This window comes from Dendropsophus ebraccatus, chromosome 9, assembly GCF_027789765.1.
Source record: "Dendropsophus ebraccatus isolate aDenEbr1 chromosome 9, aDenEbr1.pat, whole genome shotgun sequence".
Lineage (NCBI taxonomy): Eukaryota > Metazoa > Chordata > Amphibia > Anura > Hylidae > Dendropsophus > Dendropsophus ebraccatus.
The window spans coordinates 4034275-4061415 of NC_091462.1; the positions used below are offsets into that span (position 1 = coordinate 4034275).

Here is a 27141-nt window from a genome sequence, read left to right on the forward strand (position 1 = left end):
CCATCAGTATATAGACCCCAGACCCCTCCTCCATCATTATACAGACCCCTTCTCCATCAGTATACAGATCCCTCCTCCATCAGTATACAGACCCCATTGTATAAGTCTGGGAGCAGAAGGAAGTGTTGGAGCAGGGAGAGGTGAGTACATGGCTGGGCATTATTATCAGTCAGACTCCGCACTTTGTGTCCTGCTGGTCTGGCGGCCCACCTTATAATCCTCTAATCTTGCACTAAGGCTGCGGCGGTGCGGCCGAGCGTCTTCGCCATGTTTTCCGTGTATCTCAGCCTGTTATTAGGATGAGTCACTCGGAACAGCAGCAATTACGTAGAGACGTTCACAGGAATCGGTACGGAAAATATCACAAGCGATTTTTGCTTTAGTGAATAAAAGGCTTTTAATTATTAAAGGAAATGTAGCAACGTAATTCAATTATTTATCCTATAAAAATATGGTGAGACACAGAGCAGCCGTCCTCACCTATCACAGAGATACATCACCCTAAGGGAGACCTAAGAACCAGAGGAACCCTGTAACCTGTATATAGGATTATAGCAGGTCCATCTCCATGTCCATGCGGTAGTGCTCGCCATAATGTCACATACTATCTAGTGTTTATAAAAGTGCCAGCACATTGCTCACTTGTAGATCTGATACACTTGTATTGAGGGTGAAGTACAGGTGTGTGGCCCCTGCCCCCTGCAATCTGTATAATTATGTGTGCAATGAGAAACACTGTGCGTTTATGTTGTGCTGTGTTATATGACGTTTTGTGTGTGGGATTCAAGCATTCAATGTATGTTCGTACTTCCATCGTTACATCTACCACTAGATGGCGCTGTGTATCATAGACTATAATAGAGTGTTAAACAGGAAGTGAGGCAGAGTGTGGCTCCGACCACATGGAGATCCAGGGAAGACTGTAGGACTGCTCTCTATCAGGGACCTGCTCTTGGCTGGTCGGCTTCTGGAAGGGGCTGATTTCTATAGTTGATGGTTACAGAATATGTGGAGCGTGCAGTCCAAGGTGGCAGGGAGAAGATGACATGCACAGATGCCTGGTGCCATCTGCCTGTTCAGCCAGTGTCATTGGGGTATAAGACATTGTAATAAGTTTGCTGTGGATGGAGAGCTGTGTAAGCGGTGTGCTGCTGAGAGCGATTGGTCTTAGAGGCAACGATAAAGACTGAACTGTTCTCATTCCAAGCGAGATGCCCCATAGATATGAGTGTAACTTGGGCGTGCTCGGATCATTCGGCATTTGATTACTGGTGGCTGCAGAAGTTGGATGCATCCCCAGGACTCCCTAGGGCTGCATCCAACTACTTCATCCACTGGGAGTCAAATGTCAAACGATGGAGCATGGCCCTGATGTTCTCATCTCTAATGCCCCTCAATCTAATGTCTACTAGCCAAGCCTGCTGAACCCCGGGCCACAGCCTGTAGGCAGACGTAGATAATGACTTGCTGTGGTCGTGACCCATGCCGCTGTCGCCATCATCCTACAAGTCCGACCTCCTGCTTAGGGTCAGGAGGACAGATTCATCCCCTGGAAATTCTGCTATAGGCAATGCCCAGATGCCCAGCTCCCACCATGACCAACAGAGGGCAAGTGAGGTACCAGACCAGCCGGGAGGGACTCCAGCGTGATCCCTATTCCCAGACACGGGTCAGACCACTCTGATATACATTTGTAAAGAGTAACATCTGTTGCTTCTGGAGCCACTTCATAAAATATTTATTAGTCCACCCCATCTAGTACGGGGGGGTCTCCTTTATCCCTAGACCCCTCCAGGTGATGAAATGTTCTGCAGGAATTTCGGCCCCTGTGGACAGGGACCCTTCTCATAGTTCCATTTGCACATTATATGGTGGTCCTGACCTGCTCTGTACAGCCCATTCTACCTCCTCCCAGAGATGTCGATAGGGTAAGGGTCTGGCGGGGACTGTGAGACCAGGGCAGCAAGTAGAACTCACTGCCATATTTGTGAGCTGAATCGATGACTGTACAAACCTTGAGGATGGTGCATTCTGGGCCGGCGTCAGCACAGAGCTTACCTGGGCCAATGCCGGGGCCCACAGCACCTCGAGGGGCCGGGGTTCTATTGTTCAGCTCACTCACTGTGGTGCAGGGTGAGGAGCTGAACATCAGAAGAAACAGGAGACGGAGCAGGACCTGCAGAGAAAGAGAAAAGGGTGGAGGACCAGATCACATGACCCGCTGGTCCTCAACCTTACAATGTGGAGAGCATCCCGACAGAGAGGAAAAGGGAGAAGACTGAGCTGTAATATATATGAGCATATATATGTATATAGGAGCAGTATTATAATAGTATATTCCTGTATATAGGAGCAGTATTATAGCAGTTATATTCTTGTATATAGGAGCAGTATTATAGTAGTTATATCCCTGTATATAGGAGCAGTATTATAGTAGTTATATCCCTGTATATAGGAGCAGTATTATAGTACTATATTCCTGTATATAGGAGCAGTATTATAGTAGTTATATCCCTGTATATAGGGGCAGTATTATAGTAGTATATTCCTGTATATAGGAGCAGTATTATAGTAGTTATATCCCTGTATATAGGAGCAGTATTATAGTAGTTATATCCCTGTATATAGGAGCAGTATTATAGTAGTTATATTCCTGTATATAGGAGCAGTATTATAGTAGTATATTCCTGTATATAGGAGCAGTATTATAGTAGTTATATCCCTGTATATAGGAGCAGTATTATAGTAGTTATATCCCTGTATATAGGAGCAGTATTATAGTAGTTATATTCCTGTATATAGGAGCAGTATTATAGTAGTATATTCCTGTATATAGGAGGCAGTATTAGTTCCCTGAAGAAGCCCGGTTGTGGTGAAACGTACGTAGGGACAGCTGTGACCTTCATAGGAGTAATGGGTGAGTGTTGATACGGTTTATGATGACCTCTGGTGTGTCTTGAGCCATAAAATTGCTGGGATAGCAGGTTTACTTTAAGGGAGGACATACCATTGGGACATATTTTTTACATTGACCACCCATTTAACCTATGTTGTTGTCTATTTTATATGCATTGTACCTGGTTGTTTTTAAATACTTTTTAGTGATATTTTTATATTGTTTTTTATCATGTCATCATTATAATTGTGATAAATAAACTTTGTAGTTATTCAGAATCTATGCCCATGGCTGTTTTTTGTATTCCCCTGTATATAGGAGCAGTATTATAGTACTATATTGCTGTATATAGGAGCAGTATTATAGTAGTTATATTCCTGTATATAGGAGCAGTATTATAATAGTATATCCCTGTATATAGGGGGCAGTATTATAGTAGTTATATTCCTGTATATAGGAGCAGTATTATAGTAGTTATATTCCTGTATATAGGAGCAGTATTATAGTAGTTATATTCCTGTATATAGGAGCAGTATTATAGTAGTATATTCCTGTATATAGGAGCAGTATTATAGTAGTTATATTCCTGTATATAGGGGCAGTATTATAGTAGTATATCCCTGTATATAGGAGCAGTATTACAGTAGTTATATTCTTGTATATAGGAGCAGTATTATAGTAGTATATCCCTGTATATAGAAGCAGTATTATAGTAGTATATTCCTGTATATAGGAGCAGTATTATAGTAGTTATGTCCCTGTATATAGGGGGCAGTATTATAGTAGTTATATTCCTGTATATAAGAGCAGTATTATAGTAGTTATATTCCTGTATATAGGAGCAGTATTATAGTAGTTATATTCCTCTATATAGGAGCAGTATTATAGTAGTTATATTCTTGTATATAGGAGCAGTATTATAGTAGTTATATTCCTGTATATAGGGAGCAGTATTATAGTAGTTATATCCCTGTATATAGGAGCAGTATTATAGTAGTTATATTCCTGTATATAGGAGGAGTATTATAGTAGTATATTCCTGTATATAGGAGCAGTATTATAGTAGTTATATTCCTGTATATAGGAGCAGTATTATAGTAGTTATATTCCTGTATATAGGAGGAGTATTATAGTAGTATATTCCTGTATATAGGAGCAGTATTATAGTAGTATATTCCTGTACATAGGAGCAGTATTATAGTAGTATATTCCTGTATATAGGGGCAGTATTATAGTAGTATATTCCTGTATATAGGGAGCAGTATTAGAGTAGTTATATCCCTGTATATAGGAGCAGTATTATAGTAGTATATTCCTGTATATAGGAGCAGTATTATAGTAGTTATATTCCTGTGTATAGGAGCAGTATTATAGTAGTTATATTCCTGTATATAGGAGCAGTATTATAGTAGTTATATTCCTGTATATAGGAGCAGTATTATAGTAGTTATATTCCTGTATATAGGAGCAGTATTATAGTAGTTATATCCCTGTATATAGGAGCAGTATTATAGTAGTTATATTCCTGTATATAGGAGCAGTATTATAGTAGTATATTCCTGTATATAGGAGCAGTATTATAGTAGTTATATTCCTGTATATAGGAGCAGTATTATAGTAGTTATATTCCTGTATATAGGAGCAGTATTATAGTAGTGTATCCCTGTATATAGGAGCAGTATTATAGTAGTATATTCCTGTATATAGGGAGCAGTATTAGAGTAGTTATATCCCTGTATATAGGAGCAGTATTATAGTAGTTATATTCCTGTATATAGGAGCAGTATTATAGTAGTTATATCCCTGTATATAGGAGCAGTATTATAGTAGTTATATTCCTGTATATAGGAGCAGTATTATAGTAGTATATTCCTGTATATAGGAGCAGTATTATAGTAGTTATATTCTTGTATATAGGAGCAGTATTATAGTAGTTATATTCTTGTATATAGGAGCAGTATTATAGTAGTTATATTCCTGTATATAGGAGCAGTATTATAGTAGTTATATTCCTGTATATAGGAGCAGTATTATAGTAGTTATATTCCTGTATATAGGAGGAGTATTATAGTAGTATATTCCTGTATATAGGGAGCAGTATTAGAGTAGTTATATCCCTGTATATAGGAGCAGTATTATAGTAGTTATATTCCTGTATATAGGAGCAGTATTATAGTAGTTATATCCCTGTATATAGGAGCAGTATTATAGTAGTTATATTCCTGTATATAGGAGCAGTATTATAGTAGTATATTCCTGTATATATGAGCAGTATTATAATAGTTATATTCTTGTATATAGGAGCAGTATTATAGCTGTAATCTATGTTGATGGTTATTGTGATATTACTGTTAGTATTACTAGTGACTGGTTCCCTCCTAGTCTTGCTGTATCTGATGGTTTCATGCTGTGAAGCTCCTTCTCTGTTCTCTGATCTTCCATCCTTTGTATTACTCCGCCATATTACTTGCTTCACAAAATTCTTAGTGATTTGGATTGAGTTTCCAGGTGAGTCTCCTTTGTTCTCGATCAGTATACAGCGAGGAGCGGCCACCCATTGATCAGTTCTTGGCTCTGAGCGGGTGTCCCGGATTTCCCGTCTCATCATATAAATTAGACACTGAAGTTATTTACTTCCTCAGCGATTTGTCTCATTCTGGAGTTTTAGGCGCAGATATAGAAGGGGCGGCCGCTCCTCCATCTGACACAGCTGGGATTAAATGGCTGAGAAATCTGACACATAAAACATTCATAGAAGTCACTTTGCTGCTTTTACACCTGGTACAATCAGTGAAATGTGCAAAACTCTGGGGAGAAGTGCGAGCAGACGGTACATGGGAAGCAGTGATCTGGGTGACTGCCGCTTCCTGGAAAGTGTAATTAAAGGGGAAATTCACACCACAACTTTTCCCTTCAAATAATTGTATCTGTGAAGTGCAGGTGGTGTGAAGGCACGACAGTAATGAGACTTGATGAGAGATGTTACTATTCAGACAGGGCAGGAATGGTAAAACATTGCTGGTCAGTCATCCCTGCCGCTCTGACAGCCACAACAGCAACCCAGGAACAGCCAAACCAGAGGGCGGCCATCTTTACATTCTTCATAGTCCACAACTATCTGCAGCCTAGTACCCTAGTATCTCTACTCTCCTTTCTTTTCTTACACTCTCTTCTCCACCACTCACAGGAGGTATTACACACCCTGTAGGAAGTTCTCACATGGGGAGAGGAAGTAAACACCCACAGTTAGTGAGTCTTATCCAAGTCTTGGTAGAGAGAGGAAGCAACACAAGACGGCCCCTGCTGTAATCCAGCCAGGCTGGAGAAGTTGCTTATGCTGATGTACCCCGCCGCCTGCTGCTCGGTTCTCTTAGCATAAGTTGAGGGGCTAGCTCCGCCCAGTTGTTCAAACCTGGGGCCTGTACTACTGGATCTGGCCTTCTGTGATCTGTCCAGCATTAGATGGAACTTCATGGCCGCAAGTACAGGTATTCAGGCAAGTCACGAGCCAAGATTGTTCGGAACCCCATGTTTTGCCACTGTTATTTCACAGACATCTTGTCCCATTCTTTCTACATTGTTCCGTCCATTATCGGCATTCATGGTTCTCTGTACATGGTTGTAATCCCGTTTGAATCCTGCAGGGGGAGCTGCTGAGTCCATGTCGCTGTGATGGCTCCGTCCGCTGTACACACCAGCCCTGTCTGATCAAGTGGATCGGTGAGCGAGGCTCCTGGAGCTGTGAGCTCTGCTACTACAAGTACCACGTAATCGCCATCAATACAAAGAACCCTCTTCAGGTAAAGGTGAGTGACAGTGAGGTATGTGACTGTAGGGGCAAGGGGGGGAGGGGGACATGACTGCAGGGGTGAAGAAGGGGGTGACGGTAAGGGGTGACGTGATTATTGGGGCGAGGGGGGGGTTGTGACCGTGGGGGGGGGGAGGTGTGACCGTGGGGGATGGCATGATCATTTGGGTGAGGGGGGGGGGGGAGTTGTGACCATGGGGGGGAGGTGTGACCGTGGGGGGTGGCGTGAATATTGGGACGAGGGGGGGGATGTGACTGCGGGGGCAAGTTACTGAGGGGGGATGAGGGATGTGACTACAAAGGGAAAGTGATCATGGGGTGACGTGACTGCAGCAGGGTGGGGGCGAGAGGGGTGACTGGGGGAGGATAGGGGACATGATCATGGCAGACGTAACTGTAGGGGAGAGGGGAGGGTGACCGCAGGGGGGTTGGACATAATCATGGGGGAACGTGCATGTGAAGGGGCGTGGTCGAGGGGGCATGGGGGCCTAAATTTGGGGGGGGGGTGTAACTCCGCCTCCTCCTTTGTCCTTCATTAATCCCCCCCAAGTTTTCTATGTTTACTAGCACACTATAATATTCTGTATTTTTTTACATTTTTTCGGGTATTTAACGTACAGTGGTACCCCGGTTCCTGAACACTTCTGTGTTCATACAGTTTAGTTTCTTACCCATACTTTTGCTCGCTATCGGAACAAACTTGGGGGAGAAGACTGTTATTGAGATGCTCAGGCTGCACACAGCAGCGGGGAACCCCTTCATATTGAGGAGAACCCCACTCAAGAGCAGAAAGCACAGAGGGCGCTGTGTCCTTACTGCTGCTGAGTGGGACGTATACCTATATACCTCCTGCTCAGTGTGCACGGTGTCATGACACCTCTAAAAGGAGCGGAACACCTCTCAAAATTAAAGGTGTTCTGCTTCTCTTTGTCACTACCACTCCCAGCTCCTGACTGTGTTTTTATCTGTACTGCAGGCTGTAATAACCCCCAAACCTTGTGATGTGTCCCCCTGGGGCCTCCTTTCTCCTTCTCTTCGCCCTCCTCTCTCCAGCCTCCTGTCTCCTCGGCTTCCTCTCTCCTTCTCTTCGCCCTCCTTTCTCCTTCTCTTCAGCCTCCTGTCTCCTCGGCCTCCTCTCTCCTTCTCTTCATCCTCCTCTCCATCCTCCTCTCCTTCTCTTCAGCCTCTTCCCTCCTCCTCCTCTTCAGCCTCCTCTCTCCTTCTCTTCAGCCTCCTGTCTCCTCGGCCTCCTCTCTCCTCCTCTTCGTCCTCCTCCTCTTCTTCTCTTCAGCCTCTTCCCTCCTCCTCTTCAGCCTTCTCTCTCCTTCTCTTCGGCCTCCTCTCTCCTTTTCTTCAGCCTCCTGTCTCCTCGGCCTCCTCTCTCCTCCTCTTTGTCCTCCTCTCCTTCTCTTCAGCCTCTTGTCTCTCTCTCTCTCTTTCCAGTGGCAAACCATCTCCCTGACCGTCATAGAGAAAGTCCAGATAGCGGCTGCCATCCTGGGCTCCCTCTTCCTCATTGCCAGCATCTCCTGGCTCATCTGGTCGACCTTCAGCCCCTCGGCAAAGTGGCAGCGCCAGGACCTGCTCTTCCAGATCTGCTATGGCATGTACGGCTTCATGGACATCGTGTGTATAGGTGAGCGGGGTACACGGGGCCGACACTGCAGCTGTGTGCAGGAATCTCACAGGTCGTTTACTATCAGTGGACGTTCCGCCCCGCTCCATCACATTGTTTCCTGGTGATTATTTCTTGTGTGGCCGCCATTAGTCGTTCCAGTTGTCGGGTTACGGCTATTCCTGCTGTCTGAGCGTAGAGCGGCCGAGGCAGCGTGGGGATCACCGGGGGACTGTAACTACTACGCCGCAAAACCAGCTCAGCTGCATATGAACTTGGCTTCATACATATCCGCAACTGATGGTAACCGGATGTGAAATGTGCCGATGTACAATGTATCGGGAAGTCTTCAACCCCGCCCCCTGTGTCACATGTTATGTTGCCCCCTGTGTCACATGTTGTTATGTTGCCCCTGTGTCACATGTTGCTATGTTGCCCCTGTGTCACATGTTATGTTGCCCTTTGTCCCCATCATTCTACCCCCAATACCCCATGAGTAGACGTGAAGATAGGGCGGTCTCTCACTGAGGTCAGGCCTCAGGCCGGGCCCCTCAAGGACGTTCACAGAGTTGTCCCTAAGCCTCATGTGTGGGCCTGGCCGTGTGCTCAGGGTCATTGTCTTGTTGAGAGTCGAAGCCTCAGCCCAATCTGAGGTCCAGAGTTCTCTGGATCAGGGATTCAGTAAGAATATTTCTGCTTTCCCTCTACCCTGACCAGGCTCCCATGGTATGGGGCAGGTAATGGGCATTGCCTTTGTGGGGCTTCGGTGGTGGTAGACCGGTGATAGTTATGTTGTGACGCCAGTGCTAGTCCAGCACACAGGTGTTTTGTGTTGTGGCTGACTCTGTTCCCCAAATGGTCGGTGACCTGTCGGGCTGTGATGGGTCCCTTGGCCTCTTGTCACGGCAGTCGACCCACCCGGACTATTGGTACCCCCACCCACAGAAAGGAGAAGAATAACCCAAGGTGTGCGGCTAGTGTGTATGGGTGCTGGTGCGGAGGAAGAGATGACTGAGTCCCAGTGATAGAAAAATATGACAGCTTTACTGTACTGTCTCTTTATAGTACAAGACACTTTGGCAGCAAATGGATAAATCTTTACACGGACTTTAGTGTTTGAACTCGTTTGTGCAGAGGAGATGCTGGAAGACGTAGAGGTAGTTGTAGTGGTGCTTGAAGAGTTGAAAGTAGAGTAGAGTAGCGTAGAGGAGTTTGTCAAGGGAGTCCCAACCCAATGTAGCAGTGTACTCTGCCGGAACTTGTAGAGAATACTTTAGAGTGAGAAGTTACTTGTACATGTGTATAGACTAGAGTCTGACCCCCTTCTGATCTTTCTAGGGTGATACAAGACCCAGTCGTGGTTACCTGGGTGAAGTTTCCGAACCTTCCCAGTTACCTGCACTGTGAGATAGGATACGTAGACCCTCTGGTAGCTTTGTCCTATCCAGGCTAGTTCCTCTTGCTTATCAGGATACAGCCCTGCACTTCTTAGGGGGTTCTCAGCGTGGGCAAGGATGTTCCTAGACTCCTCTCCCTTTGTAGTGTTTAGCACTGCATAGTAGATAGAGTAGGAATACTGAAAGAACTGGTTGTCTCCAGCTGCATCTGCACATAGGGGGACATTTATCAAACTAATTGCGCCTGTTTTTAGTCTAATATATCTATTTTGCGCTCAAAATAAATCTAATATGAATTTATTAACCTTTTTTAGACAAGACTATCCAAATTAGATGTAACTTTTTGAATTAGAGTTTTTGTTGTTAATTAGATCGAAAGTGCGCCAGAATTCTTTTTTAGCTAAATTTATTAACTGCGCAATTTTTTAAAAAGTTGCATATATTGGCGCATCGCTACGTCTGCTCCGAACCAGGTGAATTTATTAGACTAATTAAAAGACCATTATTTTTAAGACACATTTACTATGCTATGAGACAATTTACATAAATTTGACTAAACACATTAGATTGGAAATTATGCCAAAACATCTTTGACAAAATCGTGTTTTTAGATTTGTTAGTAAATATCCCTCATAGTGTCTTTGACTCAACCAACTGAACTGAACTGACTCCCTCCCACACAGGACTAACTAACTCCTCCTCATGGGTTGTGTGTGTGGAATGAGAACTTTGTGACAGGTGCCTAAGGCACTTAACAGTGGGACACCACACCTGGTCCCTTCCACACAGTTCTGTCTCTGAGCACTACATAGAGCGCTTTCCTCCTCCACACAGTCCTGTCTCTGAGCTCTACAGGCAGCTCCTTCCTCCTCCACACAGTCCTGTCTCTGAGCTCTACAGGCAGCTCCTTCCTCCTCCACACAGTCATGTCTCTGAGCTCTACAGGCAGCTCTTTCCTCCTCCACACAATCCTGTCTCTGAGCTCTACAGGCAGCTCCTTCCTCCTCCACACAGTCCTGTCTCTGAGCTCTACAGGCAGCTCCTTCCTCCTCCACACAGTCATGTCTCTGAGCTCTACAGGCAGCTCTTTCCTCCTCCACACAATCCTGTCTCTGAGCTCTACAGGCACCTCCTTCCTCTCCCACACAGTCATGTCTCTGAGCTCTACAGGCAGCTCCTTCCTCCTCCACACAGTCCTGTCTCTGAGCTCTACAGGCACCTCCTTCCTCCTCCACACAGTCATGTCTCTGAGCTCTACAGGCAGCTCTTTCCTCCTCCACACAGTCCTGTCTCTGAGCTTTACAGGCAGCTCTTTCCTCCTCCATACAATCCTGTCTCTGAGCTCTACAGGCAGCTCCTTCCTCCTCCACACAGTCCTGTCTCTGAGCTCTACAGACAGCATCCTCCTTCTCCACACAGTCCTGTCTCTGTGCTCTATAGGCAGTACTTTCCTCCTCCACACAGTCCTGTTTCTGAGCTCTATAGGCAGTACTTTCCTCCTCCACACAGTCCTGTCTCTGTGCTCTACAGGCAGCTCTTTCCTCCTCCACACAGTCCTGTCTCTGAGCACTACAGGCAGCTCTTTCCTCCTCCACACAGTCCTGTCTCTGAGCTCTACAGGCAGCTCTTTCCTCCTCCACACAGTCCTGTCTCTGAGCTCTACATGCAGTACTTTCCTCCTCCACACAGTCCTGTCTCTGTGCTCTACAGGCAGCTCTTTCCTCCTCCACACAGTCCTGTCTCTGAGCTCTACAGGCAGCTCTTTCCTCCTCCACACAGTCCTGTCTCTGAGCTCTACATGCAGTACTTTCCTCCTCCACACAGTCCTGTCTCTGTGCTCTACAGGCAGCTCTTTCCTCCTCCACACAGTCCTGTCTCTGAGCTCTACAGGCAGCTCTTTCCTCCTTCTCCACACAGTCCTGTCTCTGAGCTCTACAGGCAGCTCTTTCCTCCTCCACACAGTCCTGTCTCTGAGCTTTACAGGCAGCTCTTTCCTCCTCCTCCACACAGTCATGTCTCTGAGCTCTACAGGCAGCACCTTCCTCCTCCACACAGTCCTGTCTCTGTGCTCTACAGGCAGCTCTTTCCTCCTCCACACAGTCCTGTCTCTGAGCTCTACAGGCAGCTCTTTCCTCCTCCACACAGTCCTGTCTCTGAGCTTTACAGGCAGCTCTTTCCTCCTTCTCCACACAGTCCTGTCTCTGAGCTCTACAGGCCGCTCTTTCCTCCTCCACACAGTCCTGTCTCTGAGCTCTACAGGCCGCTCCTTCCTCCTCCACACGGTCCTGTCTCTGAGCTCTACAGGCCGCTCCTTCCTCCTCCACACAGTCCTGTCTCTGAGCTCTACAGGCAGCTCCTTCCTCCTCCACACAGTCCTGTCTCTGAGCTCTACAGGCCGCTCCTTCCTCCTCCACACAGTCCTGTCTCTGAGCTTTACAGGCAGCTCTTTCCTCCTCCTCCACACAGTCCTGTCTCTGAGCTCTACAGGCAGCACCTTCCTCCACCACACAGTCCTGTCTCTGAGCTCTACAGGCAGCTCTTTCCTCCTCCACACAGTCATGTCTCTGAGCTCTACAGGCAGCTCTTTCCTCCTCCACACAATCCTGTCTCTGAGCTCTACAGACAGCATCCTCCTTCTCCACACAGTCCTGTCTCTGTGCTCTATAGGCAGTATTTTCCTTCTCCACACAGTCCTATCTCTGAGCTCTACAGGCAGCTCTTTCCTCCTCCACACAGTGCTGTCTCTGAGCTCTACAGGCCGCTCCTTCCTTCTCCACACAGTCCTGTCTCTGAGCTGTACAGGCAGTTCTTCCCTCCTCCACACAGTTCTGTCTCTGAGCTCTACAGGCAGCTCCCTTCTCCTCCACACAGTCCTGTCTCTGAGCTCTACAGGCCGCTCCTCCTCCTCCACACAGTCCTGTCTCTGAGCTCTACAGGCCGCTCCTCCTCCTCCACACAGTCCTGTCTCTGAGCTCTACAGGCCGCTCCTCCTCCTCCACACAGTCCTGTCTCTGAGCTCTACAGGCAGCTCCCTCCTCCTCATGGCTTGGTGTTTACTCTGATGCATTGTCAGGTATCACTAGATCAGGAGAAGCTTCAGCACTGGACACATAGTCACAACCAGGATGAGCTGTTGCTGATCGGTGGTCACATTTGGGATCAGCTGATCATATTGGATTCAGACTGCAGGTTCGGGTAATCTCTGAAATGCGTTCTGCTTGTATCCGACAAGTAGAAAAGTCCAGACTGGTCGCCTCCTGCTCGGAGCGTAATAATCTCTCTTACCGGAGAGTAATAATCTCTCTTACCGGAGTGTAATAATCTCTCTTACCGGAGCGTAATAATCTCTCTTATCGGAGTGTAATAATCTCTCTTATCGGAGCGTAATAATCTCTCTTATCGGAGTGTAATAATCTCTCTTACCGGAGCGTAATAATCTCTCTTACCGGAGTGTAATAATCTCTCTTACCGGAGCGTAATAATCTCTCTTACCGGAGTGTAATAATCTCTCTTACCGGAGCGTAATAATCTCTCTTATCGGAGCGTAATAATCTCTCTTATCGGAGTGTAATAATCTCTCTTACCGGAGTGTAATAATCTCTCTTACCGGAGTGTAATAATCTCTCTTCCCGGAGCGTAATAATCTCTCTTACCGGAGTGTAATAATCTCTCTTACCGGAGTGTAATAATCTCTCTTACCGGAGCGTAATAATCTCTCTTACCGGAGGGTAATAATCTCTCTTATCGGAGTGTGTCACGGCCGCGGCGGCGTCCCGTGTTCCGGGCCGCCGCGGCGACCTCCTCCTGCCTCATGCAGCCGCCGGGATCCTTGTGCAGGGCGGCGCTGCTGCTAGTTCGGCCCCTGGGGGCGCCTCACCTCTCCTCCGCTCCTGTCTCCGTCTGTGCCGGCTGGCGCGCGCGTCCCCGCCTCCTAAGGCGCGCATGCGCCGGCTGTCTCAGATTTAAAGGGCCAGTCCGCCCTTAATTGGTTAGTTGCACCAATCACTCCCTATAAGTTCCAGCCCTGCCCCACTACAGGTGTTGGAGCCTCTACATGCTTCCCATAGCGTTTGGCCCAGCCCCCTGTTGTTCCTGATTCCTATCCGCTACCTGGTCCCTAGTCCTTGTTCCTGGTTCCTGCTCCCCTGTTACTCCATTGCTCCTGTGTTCAGCCTGTCACCTGCGGTTTCGCCTACAGACCTCTGCCAGCACCATCTCCTGCCTACTGCTCCTGCCACGCCTCGCCTAGCGTCGCTAGCAACCAAGCCAGGGGTAGCGACCTGGGGGTCGCCTGCCGCAGCAAGTCCATCCCGCCTTGCGGCGGGCTCTGGTGAAAACCAGCGGCCCCTTAGACTCCGCTCCCTGGTGAGGTTAGTGCCATCGCTGGTGACGGTCCAGTGGATCCACTACTCCAGGCGTTACAGTAGGCTCCAACCATGGATCCCGGCGAGGTGCCTGATATCCGTGACATAGCCCGAGTGGTCGCCCAACAGGCGCAGCAGATCCAGCAACTCACTGCCGCCTTACAGCAGCATACTACAGCCCAGCGCACACCACCTCCTGCTGCTTTTTCTACACTCCGACTGGCTCTCCCAAGTAAATACTCTGGTGACTCCAAGTTGTGCAGAGGATTCCTGACCCAATGCACCATGCATATCGAACTTCTAAGCAGTCAGTTTGCCACCGAGCGCTCTAAAGTGGCTTTCATCATCAGCCTATTGGAAGGTAGAGCTCTGGCCTGGGCCACACCACTGTGGGACCGTGATGATCCTGTGGCTGCTAATCTCCGAATTTTCCTGGCCGAGTTTTGCTCTGTCTTTGAGGAACCTGCCCGTGCGTCTTCGGCTGAGACTGCTCTCCTCAACCTATCCCAAGGAACTTCCTCTGTTGGTGACTACGCCATCCAGTTCCGCACCCTGGCGGCAGAATTAGACTGGAATGAGGCCGCTCTAATAGCCACCTTCAAGAAGGGCCTGTCCAGTCGGGTGACGTGCTTTCCGCCCGAGACCTACCTACCTCCCTGAACGAACTCATCCTACTGGCCACCAGGGTCGATACTCGTTTTTCTGAGAGGAAGGAGGAGGTCTGGCATGAACGGCGACTAGGCCTGTCCCGTCGCCATCACCAGCTGGCGGCGGTCTTCCAGAATCCTGACGTTCCGGAGTCCCAGTCGACTCCTGAGATTCCTATGCAGGTGGAACGGGCTCACCTGACGCCTGATGAAAGACTTCGTCGTCTGGAGCTGAATCTCTGCCTCTACTGCGGTGGTTCGGATCACTTTCGGCTGAGATGTCCCCAACGTCCTCAAGCGTCCGGGAAACTCCAGCACCTAGGTCCGGTGGGAGAGGTCTCCCTGAGTGTGAATGCCACCTTTCCAAGTTTGTCTGTGCCAGTTTCCATCCAGACACCCTCAGGACAAACTCTCCAGACTACTGCCCTTCTCGATTCTGGGTCAGCAGGCAATTTTATTGCAGCTACATTGGTCCAGAGATGGCGGCTACCCGTGACCCCACTAGCCAGACCCCTGACTATCTCCTCGGTCACGGGCGAGATTCTTACCGATCATGTGTACTACCAGACCGCACCTCTAGTCCTCCAGGTGGGCACTTCACATCTGGAAAAGCGGTTCAGGGAAGAAACAGAGTGCTGCACCTCACACCTATGGCTGATACTAGTGCCGCTAGGCTAAATAAAAAACACATCAGAATTTTGTGTATGAATTGATCAAGCCATACTGCCCCATGTACCTCGTGCAGGTATCTGATACACATGGGTCCCTACACTAAGTCCACACCGTGCCAGTCAGTGGCCACCAACCCCGCAGGCACGCACAGTCAGGGAACGGGGGCCATGGGACGGCCCTGCGACCCCCATGCCACAGGACCAGACCCAAAAACACTACACCATGTCTGGACCCTATGTCTTCCCCATTCTGTGAGAGCAGCAATGGTAAGTGTAATACCATATCCATACTTGTGTCGTTTGGGGGCAGCCTTCCCCGCCGGTGGTGCTGGCTGGGTTTTGGTGGGGCTTTTTGGGTCTGGTCCTGTGACATTGGGGTTGCAGGGCCGTTCCATGGCCTCCCTTCCCTGCATGTGCACGCTTTCTGGGGTTGGCGGTCGCTGACCGACACGGTGTGGAGTTAGCGTAGGGACCCGTGTGGACCAGAGGACCTGCGCGGTGGTACACGGGGCAATATGGCTTGATCAATTCATATACAGACACTCTGGTGTTGATTTTTAATATAGGCCTAGCGGCATTAGTATCAGCCATAGATGGGATGTGCAGCCGTTCCATTCTCTCCAGTTCGTGTTTCACATCTGGAAAAGATCTCCTTCTACGTCCTGCCCCATTCTTCTTCCACCATCCTCCTGGGACTTCCTTGGCTGCAATTACATGCCCCTAAGCTGGACTGGAGAACTGGGAAGATTCTCAGTTGGGGTCAGGACTGTTCCAACCAGTGTCTGAGGTCACCTCAGCCCAAGTACTCTATGTTGTCACCCGAGCCCGCCAAGTCTTTGTCCGGCCTACCGGCGGAATACCAAGACTTGCCTGATGCCTCCATCTGCAGGCAAGAAAGAGGGGGAGGCTAAAGGAGGGGGTACTGTCACGGCCGCGGCGGCGTCCCGTGTTCCGGGCCGCCGCCGCGACCTCCTCCTGCCCCATGCAGCCGCCGGGATCCTTGTGCAGGGACCCGGCGCTGCTGCTAGTTCGGCCCCTGGGGGCGCCTCACCTCTCCTCCGCTCCTGTCTCCGTCTGTGCTGGCCGGCGCGCGCGTCCCCGCCTCCTAAGGCGCGCGTGCGCCGGCTGTCTCAGATTTAAAGGGCCAGTCCGCCCTTAATTGGTTAGTTGCACCAATCACTCCCTATAAGTTCCAGCCCTGCCCCCTTCCAGGTGTTGGAGCCTCTACATGCTTCCCATAGCGTTTGGCCCAGCTCCCTGTTGTTCCTGATTCCTATCCGCTACCTGGTCCCTAGTCCTTGTTCCTGATTCCTATCCGCTACCTGGTCCCTAGTCCTTGTTCCTGATATCTATCCGCTACCTGGTCCCTAGTGCTTGTTCCCGGTTCCTGCTCCCCTGTTACACTATTGCTCCTGTGTTCAGCCTGTCACCTGCGGTTACGCCTACAGACCTCTGCTAGCACCATCTCCTGCCTACTGCTCCTGCCACGCCACGCCTGCCGTCACTAGCAACCAAGCCAGGGGTAGCGACCTGGGGGTCGCCTGCCGCAGCATGTCCATCCCGCCTTCCGGCGGGCTCTGGTGAGAGCCAGCGGCCCCTTAGACTCCGCTCCCTGGTGAGGTTAGTGCCATCGCTGGTGACGGTCCAGTGGATCCACTACTCCAGGTGTTACAGAGCGTAATAATCTCTCTTACCGAGGTGTAATAATCTCTCTTCCCGGAGTGTAATAATCTCTCTTCCCGGAGCGTAATAATCTCTCTTCCTGGAGCGGTCAGTGTCGGAGTTGCCATCGCAGCTGTGGTAACTGGGACAGAAAGCGTCAAACATTCGCACAGATCGGAGAAATGTGCCGCTTTCCCATCATTCCATCTGCACGAGATTGATCCCCCCTTCTAGGTCGCTGATGGAGCCAGAATGGGGGGGCATGGGGGGTGCACCCATATTCTCTGCTTTGTCACCAGAAGCAGCAAAGGACGTTATCACTGAGCGCCAAAGGCCGTTCACCCGCCACCTCTGCCGCCACCACCCCGCCTCCCCCACCACCGTCACCGTTGCCACGTTATATGATATTTTTTAGGGTTTTAGAGGAATTACTGGGTGTGACGGAGCGCGCGTCATATCAGCAGACGAAGGGCGGCCGGCGGTCCGGGCTCAGGTCACGTGCTGCCATCGTAAAGCCGTCACCGGCTGCCGCTCATTATGTAGATTGCCATCTCTCCCTGGCGCGGCCTCGCAGCCTGACAGATGGTAATGACAAACAATCCGCCGCCGGATGTGCTCGCACCGCGCCATTCTTCATGTCAGGGATTGCTGGATTCAGAGAGAAGAGGAGACTTCTGTCAATTATTACTGTATCTACAAGGAATGGTGAGCAGATGGTATCCAAAGAACAGGCTTAGATACAGACAATGTCACACATGACAGGATCAGATACAGAGGATAAGCAGGTAGTATCACACATGGCAGGATTAGATACAGCAGGTAGTATCACACATGGCAGGATTAGATACAGCAGGTAGTATCACACATGGCAGGATTAGATACAACGGCTAAGCAGGCTGTATCACACATGGCAGGATTAGATACAGCAGGTAGTATCACACATGGCAGGATTAGATACAACGGCTAAGCAGGCTGTATCACACATGGCAGGATTAGATACAGCAGGTAGTATCACACATGGCAGGATTAGATACACAGCTCAGCAGTACACTGCTCCTGAATAACGCTTCACTGTGAGTGGGGGGGGGGGGGGCTGCACAGATGACCCCCGGGGGCCACAGTCGGATATCACAGCAGATCTGCACCACTTCTTTACTACACTGAACATTTCATGTCCCTTGAGTCACTACAAGCCCCCCAGACCCTGCGGACCCCCATCTACCTGACTACCCACGGCAGTCACTACTGACAGCTCTGCGCCTCCTGTCACTGACAGCCAACACTGACAGCTCTTTGCTTCCTGTCACTGACAGCCAACGCTGACAGCTCTCTATAGACACATTAACAGCCAATTACATATCACCGACCTCCAGGAGAGACTACAGGGGGCGCTATACCAGCAATGTGACCTCCCCACCTGATACAGGTCTACAGCATCATCATCATCATCCTACCCAGTGCAACAAACCCAGGTTATACCAGCTGTACATATATAATTATATACAGTATATACCCAGGTTATAGCAGCTGTACATATATAATTATATACAGTATATACCCAGGTTATACCAGCTGTACATATATAATTATATACAGTATATAGCCAGGTTATACCAGCTGTACATATATAATTATATACAATATATAACCAGGTTATACCAGCTGTACATATATCATTATATACAGTATATACCCAGGTTATACCAGCTGTACATATATAGTTATATACAGTATATACCCAGGTTATACCAGCTGCACATATATAATTATATAAAGTATATACCCAGGTTATAGCAGCTGTACATATAAAATTATATACAGTATATACCCAGGTTATACCAGCGGTACATACATAATTATATAAACTATATACCCAGGTTATACCAGCTGTACATATATAATTATATACAGTATATACCCTGGTTATACCAGCTGTACATATATAATTATATACAGTATATACCCAGGTTATACCAGCTGTACATATATAATTATATACAGTATATACCCAGGTTATACCAGCAGGCCCTAGGTTACTTTATACAGTTTGTACTATATTGCCTCCCGTCAGCCGCAGATCCATCACGTCTCTGCCCAGCACATCTGCACGCTCCGCTCGCTCGTATCCTAATCGATGCCATTCACATGCAGAGTAGCGCGCAGCTCTGGGACGTTCTGCAGGATGAGATCCTGACCGGCTGGCTGATAGCAGAGAGCGAGGGCTGGATGCCAGGGATCAGCACCAGCCTGTGCTGTCTTATAATGGAGCCCCCTCCCTCCCACCAACGGCCCGGACGTCAGAGCTGAAGATCATTGTCCAGCTGCTCAGCGGTCAGGATGGTGGAGAGACAGATGCTGATGGCTCCGTAGTGGAGACTTGAATGAGGGGGAGGGGGGAGGTGCAGCTGGATGCCACTGTGTGACTGTCAGGAAACTTCTACCATGTATTCTTATCCGCAGTCATTTCATAGATCTTCACCGGATACTTGTCTGACACAGAGAAGCAGATCCTCAGTATGAACTAAGCCACATCATACAGTTCTGTCCTCTTACAGCGGCCACTAAGCTCCCCCTGGTGGTGACAGCAGCTACACAGAAATGTATCATCAGTAGAGAAGTTCCATCCTGTATTATACTCCAGAGCTGCACTCACTATTCTGCTTGTGGGGTCGCTGTGTACATACATTACATTACTGATCCTGAGTTACATCCTGTATTATACTCCAGAGCTGCACTCACTATTCTGCTGGTGGGGTCACTGTGTACAGTATATATACATTACTGATCCTGTATATACACATGCAACCTAACCTAGTTTCCACGCTGAGGCCATTAACCCCTGAGGAAGTTCCCAGTGAGGGAGGGCAGGTGTGGGGAGCAGTGGACCCCGACATGGACCTCCTGATAATTTGGTGATATTTTAGTTATTTTCGGGTATACCGGCCCCTGCTTGTTTTGCACGTCTCCTGGTAGTTTTTCTCCCTCATCCTCATTGTTACAGTAAAGCAGCAGAGTTATATACATTGGTATATGTTGGTATATGGTACATTGTTGCAGTAAAGCAGCAGAGTTATATACATTGGTATATGTTGTATATGGTACATTGTTACAGTAGTGCGGCAGAGTTATATACATTGGTATATGTTGTACATGGTACATTGTTACAGTAGTGCGGCAGAGTTATATACATTGGTATATGTTGTATATGGTGCATTGTTACAGTAGTGCGGCAGAGTTATATACATTGGTATATGTTGTATATGGTACATTGTTACAGTAGTGCAGCAGAGTTATATACATTGGTATATGTTGTATATGGTACATTGTTACAGTAGTGCGTCAGAGTTATATACATTGGTATATGTTGTATATGGTGCATTGTTACAGTAGTGCGGCAGAGTTATATACATTGGTATATGTTGTACATGGTACATTGTTACAGTAGTGCAGCAGAGTTATATACATTGGTATATGTTGTACATGGTACATTGTTACAGTAGTGCAGCAGAGTTATATACATTGGTATATGTTGTACATGGTACATTGTTACAGTAGTGCAGCAGAGTTATATACATTGGTATATGTTGTATATGGTACATTGTTACAGTAGTGCAGCAGAGTTATATACATTGGTATATGTTGTATATGGTACATTGTTACAGTAGTGCAGCAGAGTTATATACATTGGTATATGTTGTATATGGTACATTGTTACAGTAGTGCAGCAGAGTTATATACATTGGTATATGTTGTATATGGTACATTGTTACAGTAGTGCGGCAGAGTTATATACATTGGTATATGTTGTATATGGTACATTGTTACAGTAGTGCAGCAGAGTTATATACATTGGTATATGTTGTACATGGTACATTGTTACAGTAGTGCAGCAGAGTTATATACATTGGTATATGTTGTATATGGTACATTGTTACAGTAGTGCAGCACAGTTATCACATCACATTCATTGGTGAGATATGGTCCTTGCCATTTTTGCTTGTCGGCGTGTCCTGGGGGCTTTTCCCTATATGTTGTGGACCCACTTGATGTATTTCGTGTGTGGGGGTTTTTTTTAGATGTTTTTATGTTTTTATGTCCCAGTGTGATGTTTGTTATTTTGATTTATGTGAAATAAAGATACAGATTTTCCTCTTCTTTGTTTGGTGTGCAAGTAAGTAGATATGATAGGCCTTCCACAGGGGGGCGCTGTACCCCTAACCACCTCATCCACAGGGGGCGCTGTACCCCTAACCACCTCATCCACAGGGGGCGCTGTGCCCCTAACCACCTCATCCACAGGGGGCGCTGTGCCCCTAACCACCTCATCCACAGGGTGCGCTGTGCCCCTAACCACCTCATCCACAGGGGGCCCTGTGCCCCTAACCACCTCATCCACAGGGGGCGCTGTGCCCCTAACCACCTCATCCACAGGGGGCGCTGTGCCCCTAACCACCTCATCCACAGGGTGCGCTGTGCCCCTAACCACCTCATCCACAGGGGGCCCTGTGCCCCTAACCACCTCATCCACAGGGGGCGCTGTGCCCCTAACCACCTCATCCACAGGGGGCGCTGTGCCCCTAACCACCTCATCCACAGGGTGCGCTGTGCCCCTAACCACCTCATCCACAGGGGGCGCTGTGCTCCTCACCACCTCATCCACAGGGAGGATTTTATGCTGTGGTGAATTGGGATGCGGGCGCATGGATCATTCGGACGATACTGCAGTGCAGCTGGTGTTATATGCCATGTGAACGTGGCCTTCCCTTACGTCCTATTGGCCTCACAATGCATGGGGGTGTCTCCGCCCCTGTGAGACCCGCAGGATGAGAGGAAATTTTAATAAATGAATGAAACAGCTCCACCCCCTCATCGGCTATAAGTATGGTCAAACCCCCCCCCCCTTACCTCCAGTCCTTTTTTCGTCCTTGCAGGACCGCAGTGAGAGGAGGTCAGGGGGACATGTTCCTGACCTAGTTCATATTATCATTAACTTCATTATTTTCATTTTTCATTTCTTCTGTAGATGCTGGTTTAGCGCTTCTTAATGCATTGATTCATTTGTTAGAGTCTGAGGTGGCTTTTGAGTCGCAGCACCTACGTCCCTCATGCTCAGCAAACAGATACTAGTGCGGCACCATTTTGGTGTAGCCCGGCTAGCTGGAGGTCTCTCTCTATGGGTGCCGCCATTTTGTCGTAGCCTACTTTTGGCCAGGTGGCTGCAACCTATCAGTAGCAGGTGCAGGCTGATGATGCGGAGTCCGGGGGGGGGGTGTCTAGGCCTTTAGACATGCTCTGCTCTCTCCCCGCAGTCTCCTGAGGTCTGCTTTAGTGCAAACAAGTAGCTGCTCACAGTGTCTTGTGTACAAGCGGTCCGTTCTGCCAGCAATGTAAGTCAGTGCATTTTTTTTTCTCTTCTTGCTAAAAGGAAATTTTGGGGTATAATATTTATTCTGATAGATGTCTTCCAGAGAGGGATCTGGGACTGGACGTAAGACGAGTGCTAAGAGAAAGCAGCTCACATGTGTTGAATGTGCTAAGTCCCTGACCAAAAGTTAATCATAAAGGGATATATAAGGTATTGAGTATAATATCCTACAGAAAACCTTTTACCAGATGGCTGGGAATATCTCAAGTGTCAGATATGCAGACAGCAGACGCCGGTTCAGGAGAAGATTACCCCTAATATAATGCAGGGTGATAAGGAAGAACCAACAGTGCATGATGTGGTTGTCTGGGTGAAGAACTACATGGACCAGTCGGTTGGTGGTCTAAATAAATCAATTTAGGAGCTTAGAGAGAAACTTCTCCGGAGAGAAGTTTCAGGTCAGTGGACGCTAGAAGAATCACAACTGTCCTCCAACAGTCGAACTCAGAGCAATAGCCTGCGCCCTCCATCACTTTACTCCTTTTCTTCTCCAGAAGGCGGTGAGAGTCCGGACCGACAATACAGCATGTGCATGGTACATAAACAAACAAGGAGGTACCAGGTCCAAATCCCTTCTGAAAGAAGTGGAAAGGATCTTCCACTGGGCGGAGGGGAAGATAACGAGGTTATCTGCAACCCATATCAAGGGAGACTTGAATACCCTGGCGGATCGAGTCGTGGCCTAACAGTACCGGGGGAGTGGTGTCTGAACGATGCTCTTTTCAACATGTTGGTACAGAAGTGGGGTCTTCCCCAAATAGATCTAATGGCAACTCGAGCAAACACAAGACTCAGCAGGTTTTGCTCCCTATACACATCAGACAGCCCAGTGGCAGTGGAGGTTTAAGTTGGCCTACATTTTTCCGCCTGTAGCCATGATACCGTAAGTATTAATGAAGATCAGGCAGGACCAAGCTTCGCTTATAGCCATCATCCCGTTCTGGCCAAAGAGAGCTTGGTTCCCAGTACTCATGGCAATGAGTCAAGGGAATTATTGGAGACTACCGTCATGGCCGGACCTGATAACTCAGGGGACACATCGCTGCCAGAATCTGAAGTCATTTAAGTTGACAGCCTGGAAACTAGTAGGCCCTTACTAAGAACCTCAGAACTCTCGCAGAGAGTTCTACATACACTCTCTCACTCGAGAAGAACAAATAAATCCTATTCGAGAATTCACAAAGTCTTCCAGAACTGGGCGGCATCTAAGAAGATTGATGCATCATCTCCTTCAATAGCCCAAATACTTCAATTTCTTCAAGATGGATTTGATAAAGACTTAAGACCAAGTTCAGATTGCCGCCTTGTCCGTTTTTTGGGGGAGAAAATTACTTCAAGATCAACAGGTAAAGGATTTCTCCAGAGCTATTGGCAGGTTAAGACCTCCTTTGCTCAGAGCGGTCTCTCCCTGGGATTTGTCTTTGGTCCTAAGGTCGTTGTGTACTCATCCCTTCGAACCACTGGAAGAAGCTGACCTTAAGTTCCTTACCTTTTATAAAGTCACATTTTTATTGGCTATCATAACAGCCAAAAGGGTGAGTGAGCTCCAGGCTCTAGGTTCTATGGAACCATATCTCACTTTTCTCCCGGATAAAGTTTTTTCGAGGTTCCTTCCACATTTCAGACCAAAGGTACCATCTTTTGCCAATTTAAATCAACCCATTGTTATTCCTACCTTTCAGCAGACAGCAGAAGACTCAGAAGACAACTCTTCCTTGCATGTCCCTCGCTGTCTGAAGATATACCTTTCCAGAACCAAAGACTTTAGGAAGGATGAAAACCTGCTTGTGCTTTTACACGGACGTTTCAAGGGAAAAAAGGCATCTAAACCATCCATTTCTAGATGGATCTGTGATTGCATTAGGACATGTTATTTGCTTACTGAAAACCAGATGCCAGAATTTCTACAGGCCCATTCTACAAGGGCTATTTCAACTTCGTGGGCGGAGAGATGTGCTGTTCCTATAGAGAACATTTGCTTGTCCGCCACCTGGTCCACTCCGGACACATTTATTAAACATTACCGTCTAAGGGCCCTCCCGATGGGGGTACTTCTCGCTAACTCCCCATCCATTGTGAGGCCAATAGGACGTAAGGGAAGTTAACATTTTGTTATGTTAATGTGTTTTCCCTGAGTCCTATTGGCATCACAAGAGTCCCCCCCCCTATGGGTTATTTTCTACTTGTTATTGAACTGGAGGTAGGGGGGGGGGGGTTGACCATACTTATAGCCGATGAGGGGGGAAGCTGTTTCATTCATTTATTAAAATTTCCTCTCGTCCTGCGGGTCTCACAGGGGCGGAGACACCCGATCCATTGTGATGCCAATAGGACTCAGGGAACACACATTAACATAACAAAATGTTAACTTAGTCAGTATCATTGGCTAATCATTGACAAACATGTTGAACAGAATTCTGAATGCAGCTCTGAAGGTGACTTTTACATAGGCCGATTATCGGCAAGCGAAGCTGCTAGAAAGGCTCCTTTAGCCGGTAATTGTCCTGTGTGAAAGTGTCAGTGATCAGCGGCGGAGCAGGATCAGGCTGATCAGCGTTCATTTGCTTCCATAGACGAGGACCCTCACGCTGCCCGGTGCAGCCCCGCATTGTTGTTGGTGTATATACGAAATCACTGGAGTAAGAAGGGGAACTCCGTGCGGCAGGCGTGGAAATGGATTATTAGAATTAGCAAATTTCAACAGGCAGCGAGGTTCACCAGTGACAGCGGGCATGCGACAACGGGCAACGAGGTTCACCAGTGACAGCAGGCAGTGAGGTTCACCAGTGACAGCGGGCAGCGAGGTTCACCAGTGACAGCAGGTAGCGACAGCATGTAGCGAGTTTCACTAGTGACAGCGGGCAGCGAGGTTCACCAGCGACAGCGGGCATGCGACAACGGGCAGCGAGGTTCACCAATGGCAGCGGGCAGCGAGGTTCACCAGTGACAGCGGGCAGCGAGGTTCACCAGTGACAGCGGGCAGCGACAGCATGTAGCGAGGTTCACCAGTGACAACGGGCAGCGACAACGGGCAGCAAGATTCACCAGTGACAGCGGGCATGCGACAACGGGCAGCGAGGTTCACCAGCGACAGCGGGCAGACGGACAATACCCTAATTACTGCAAGGCGCTACATGTGAACACTGATTGCTGCTCATTATGATGAGTGATGATGTTGTGTTCTCTATTCCCCAGACATTGTCCCCAGCCTCCCCCATTTGTTGTGTTGGACGTTCTCTATTCCCCAGACATTGTCCCCAGCCTCCCCCATTTGTTGTGTTGGACGTTCTCTATTCCCCAGACATTGTCCCCAGCCTCCCCCATTTGTTGTGTTGGACGTTCTCTATTCCCCAGACATTGTCCCCCAGCCTCCCCCATTTGTTGTGTTGGACGTTCTCTATTCCCCAGACATTGTCCCCCGACCTCTCCCATTGGTTGTGTTGGGCGTTCTCTATTCCCCAGACATTGTACCCCGGCCTCCCCCATTGGTTGTGTTGGACGTTCTCTATTCCCCAGACAGTGCCCCGGCTTTCCCCATTGGTTGTGTTAGATGTTCTCTATTCCCCAGACATTGCCCCCAGCCTCCTCCATTGGGTGTGTTGGACGTTCTCTATTCCCCAGACATTGCCCCCTGGCCTCCCCCATTGGGTGTGTTGGATGTTCTCTATTCCCCAGATGTTGCCCCTAGCCTCCTCCATTGGTTGTGTTGGATGTTCTCTATTCCCCATTGTCCCCAACTTCCCCCATTGGTTGTGTTGAACGTTCTCTATTCCCCAGACATTGCCCCCTGGCCTCCCCCATTGGGTGTGTTGGATGTTCTCTATTTCTCAGACATTGCCCCCTGGCCTCCCCTATTGGGTGTGTTGGATGTTCTCTATTTCTCAGACATTGCCCCCTGGCCTCCCCTATTGGGTGTGTTGGATGTTCTCTATTCCCCAGTCGTTGCCCCTGGCCTCCTCCATTGGTTGTGTTGGGCGTTCTCTATTACCCATTGTCCCCAGCTTCCCCATTGGTTGTGTTGGACGTTCTCTATTCCCCAGACATTGCCCTGGCCTCCTCCATTGGTTGTGTTAGACGTTCTCCATTTCCTAGACATTGTCCCCGGCCTCCCCCATTGGTTGTGTTGGACGATCTGTATTCCCCAGACATTGCCCCCCGGCCTCTTCCATTGGTTGTGTTGGACGGTCTGTATTCCCCAGACATTGCCCCCCGGCCTCCTCCATTGGTTGTGTTGGACGTTCTGTATTCCTGACATTGCCCCCCCGCCTCTTCCATTGGTTGTGTTGGATGTTCTCTGTTCCCCAGACATTGCCCCCGGCCTCCTCCATTGGTTGTGTTGGATGTTCTCTATTCCCAGACATTGCCCCCCGGCCTCCACCATTGGTTGTGTTGGACGTTCTCTGTTCCCCAGACATTGCTCCTGGCCTCCACCATTGGTTGTGTTGGACATTCTGTATTTCTCAGACATTGCCCCCCGGCCTCCTCCATTGGTTGTGTTGGACGTTCTCTATTCCCAGACATTGCCCCCCGGCCTCCCCCATTGGTTGTGTTGGACGTTCTCTATTCCCAGACATTGCCCCCCAGCCTCCCCCATTGGTTGTGTTGGACATTCTCTGGTCTCTCTTCTCTGTGTTTGGATACTGTGTGGCAGTGGGT

General features: G+C 48.5%; 1 protein-coding gene across 1 annotated transcript in view; it reads left to right on the plus strand.

Moving 5' to 3' along the window:
* Positions 1-27141, plus strand: part of MARCHF4 (membrane associated ring-CH-type finger 4) — a 50461-nt gene that overhangs the window by 13520 nt on the left and 9800 nt on the right. The window contains exons 2-3 of the mRNA XM_069984802.1: positions 6541-6702; positions 8148-8340. Of these exons, the coding sequence (XP_069840903.1) occupies positions 6541-6702; positions 8148-8340 (355 nt within the window). The remainder of the gene's footprint in view (positions 1-6540; positions 6703-8147; positions 8341-27141) is intronic.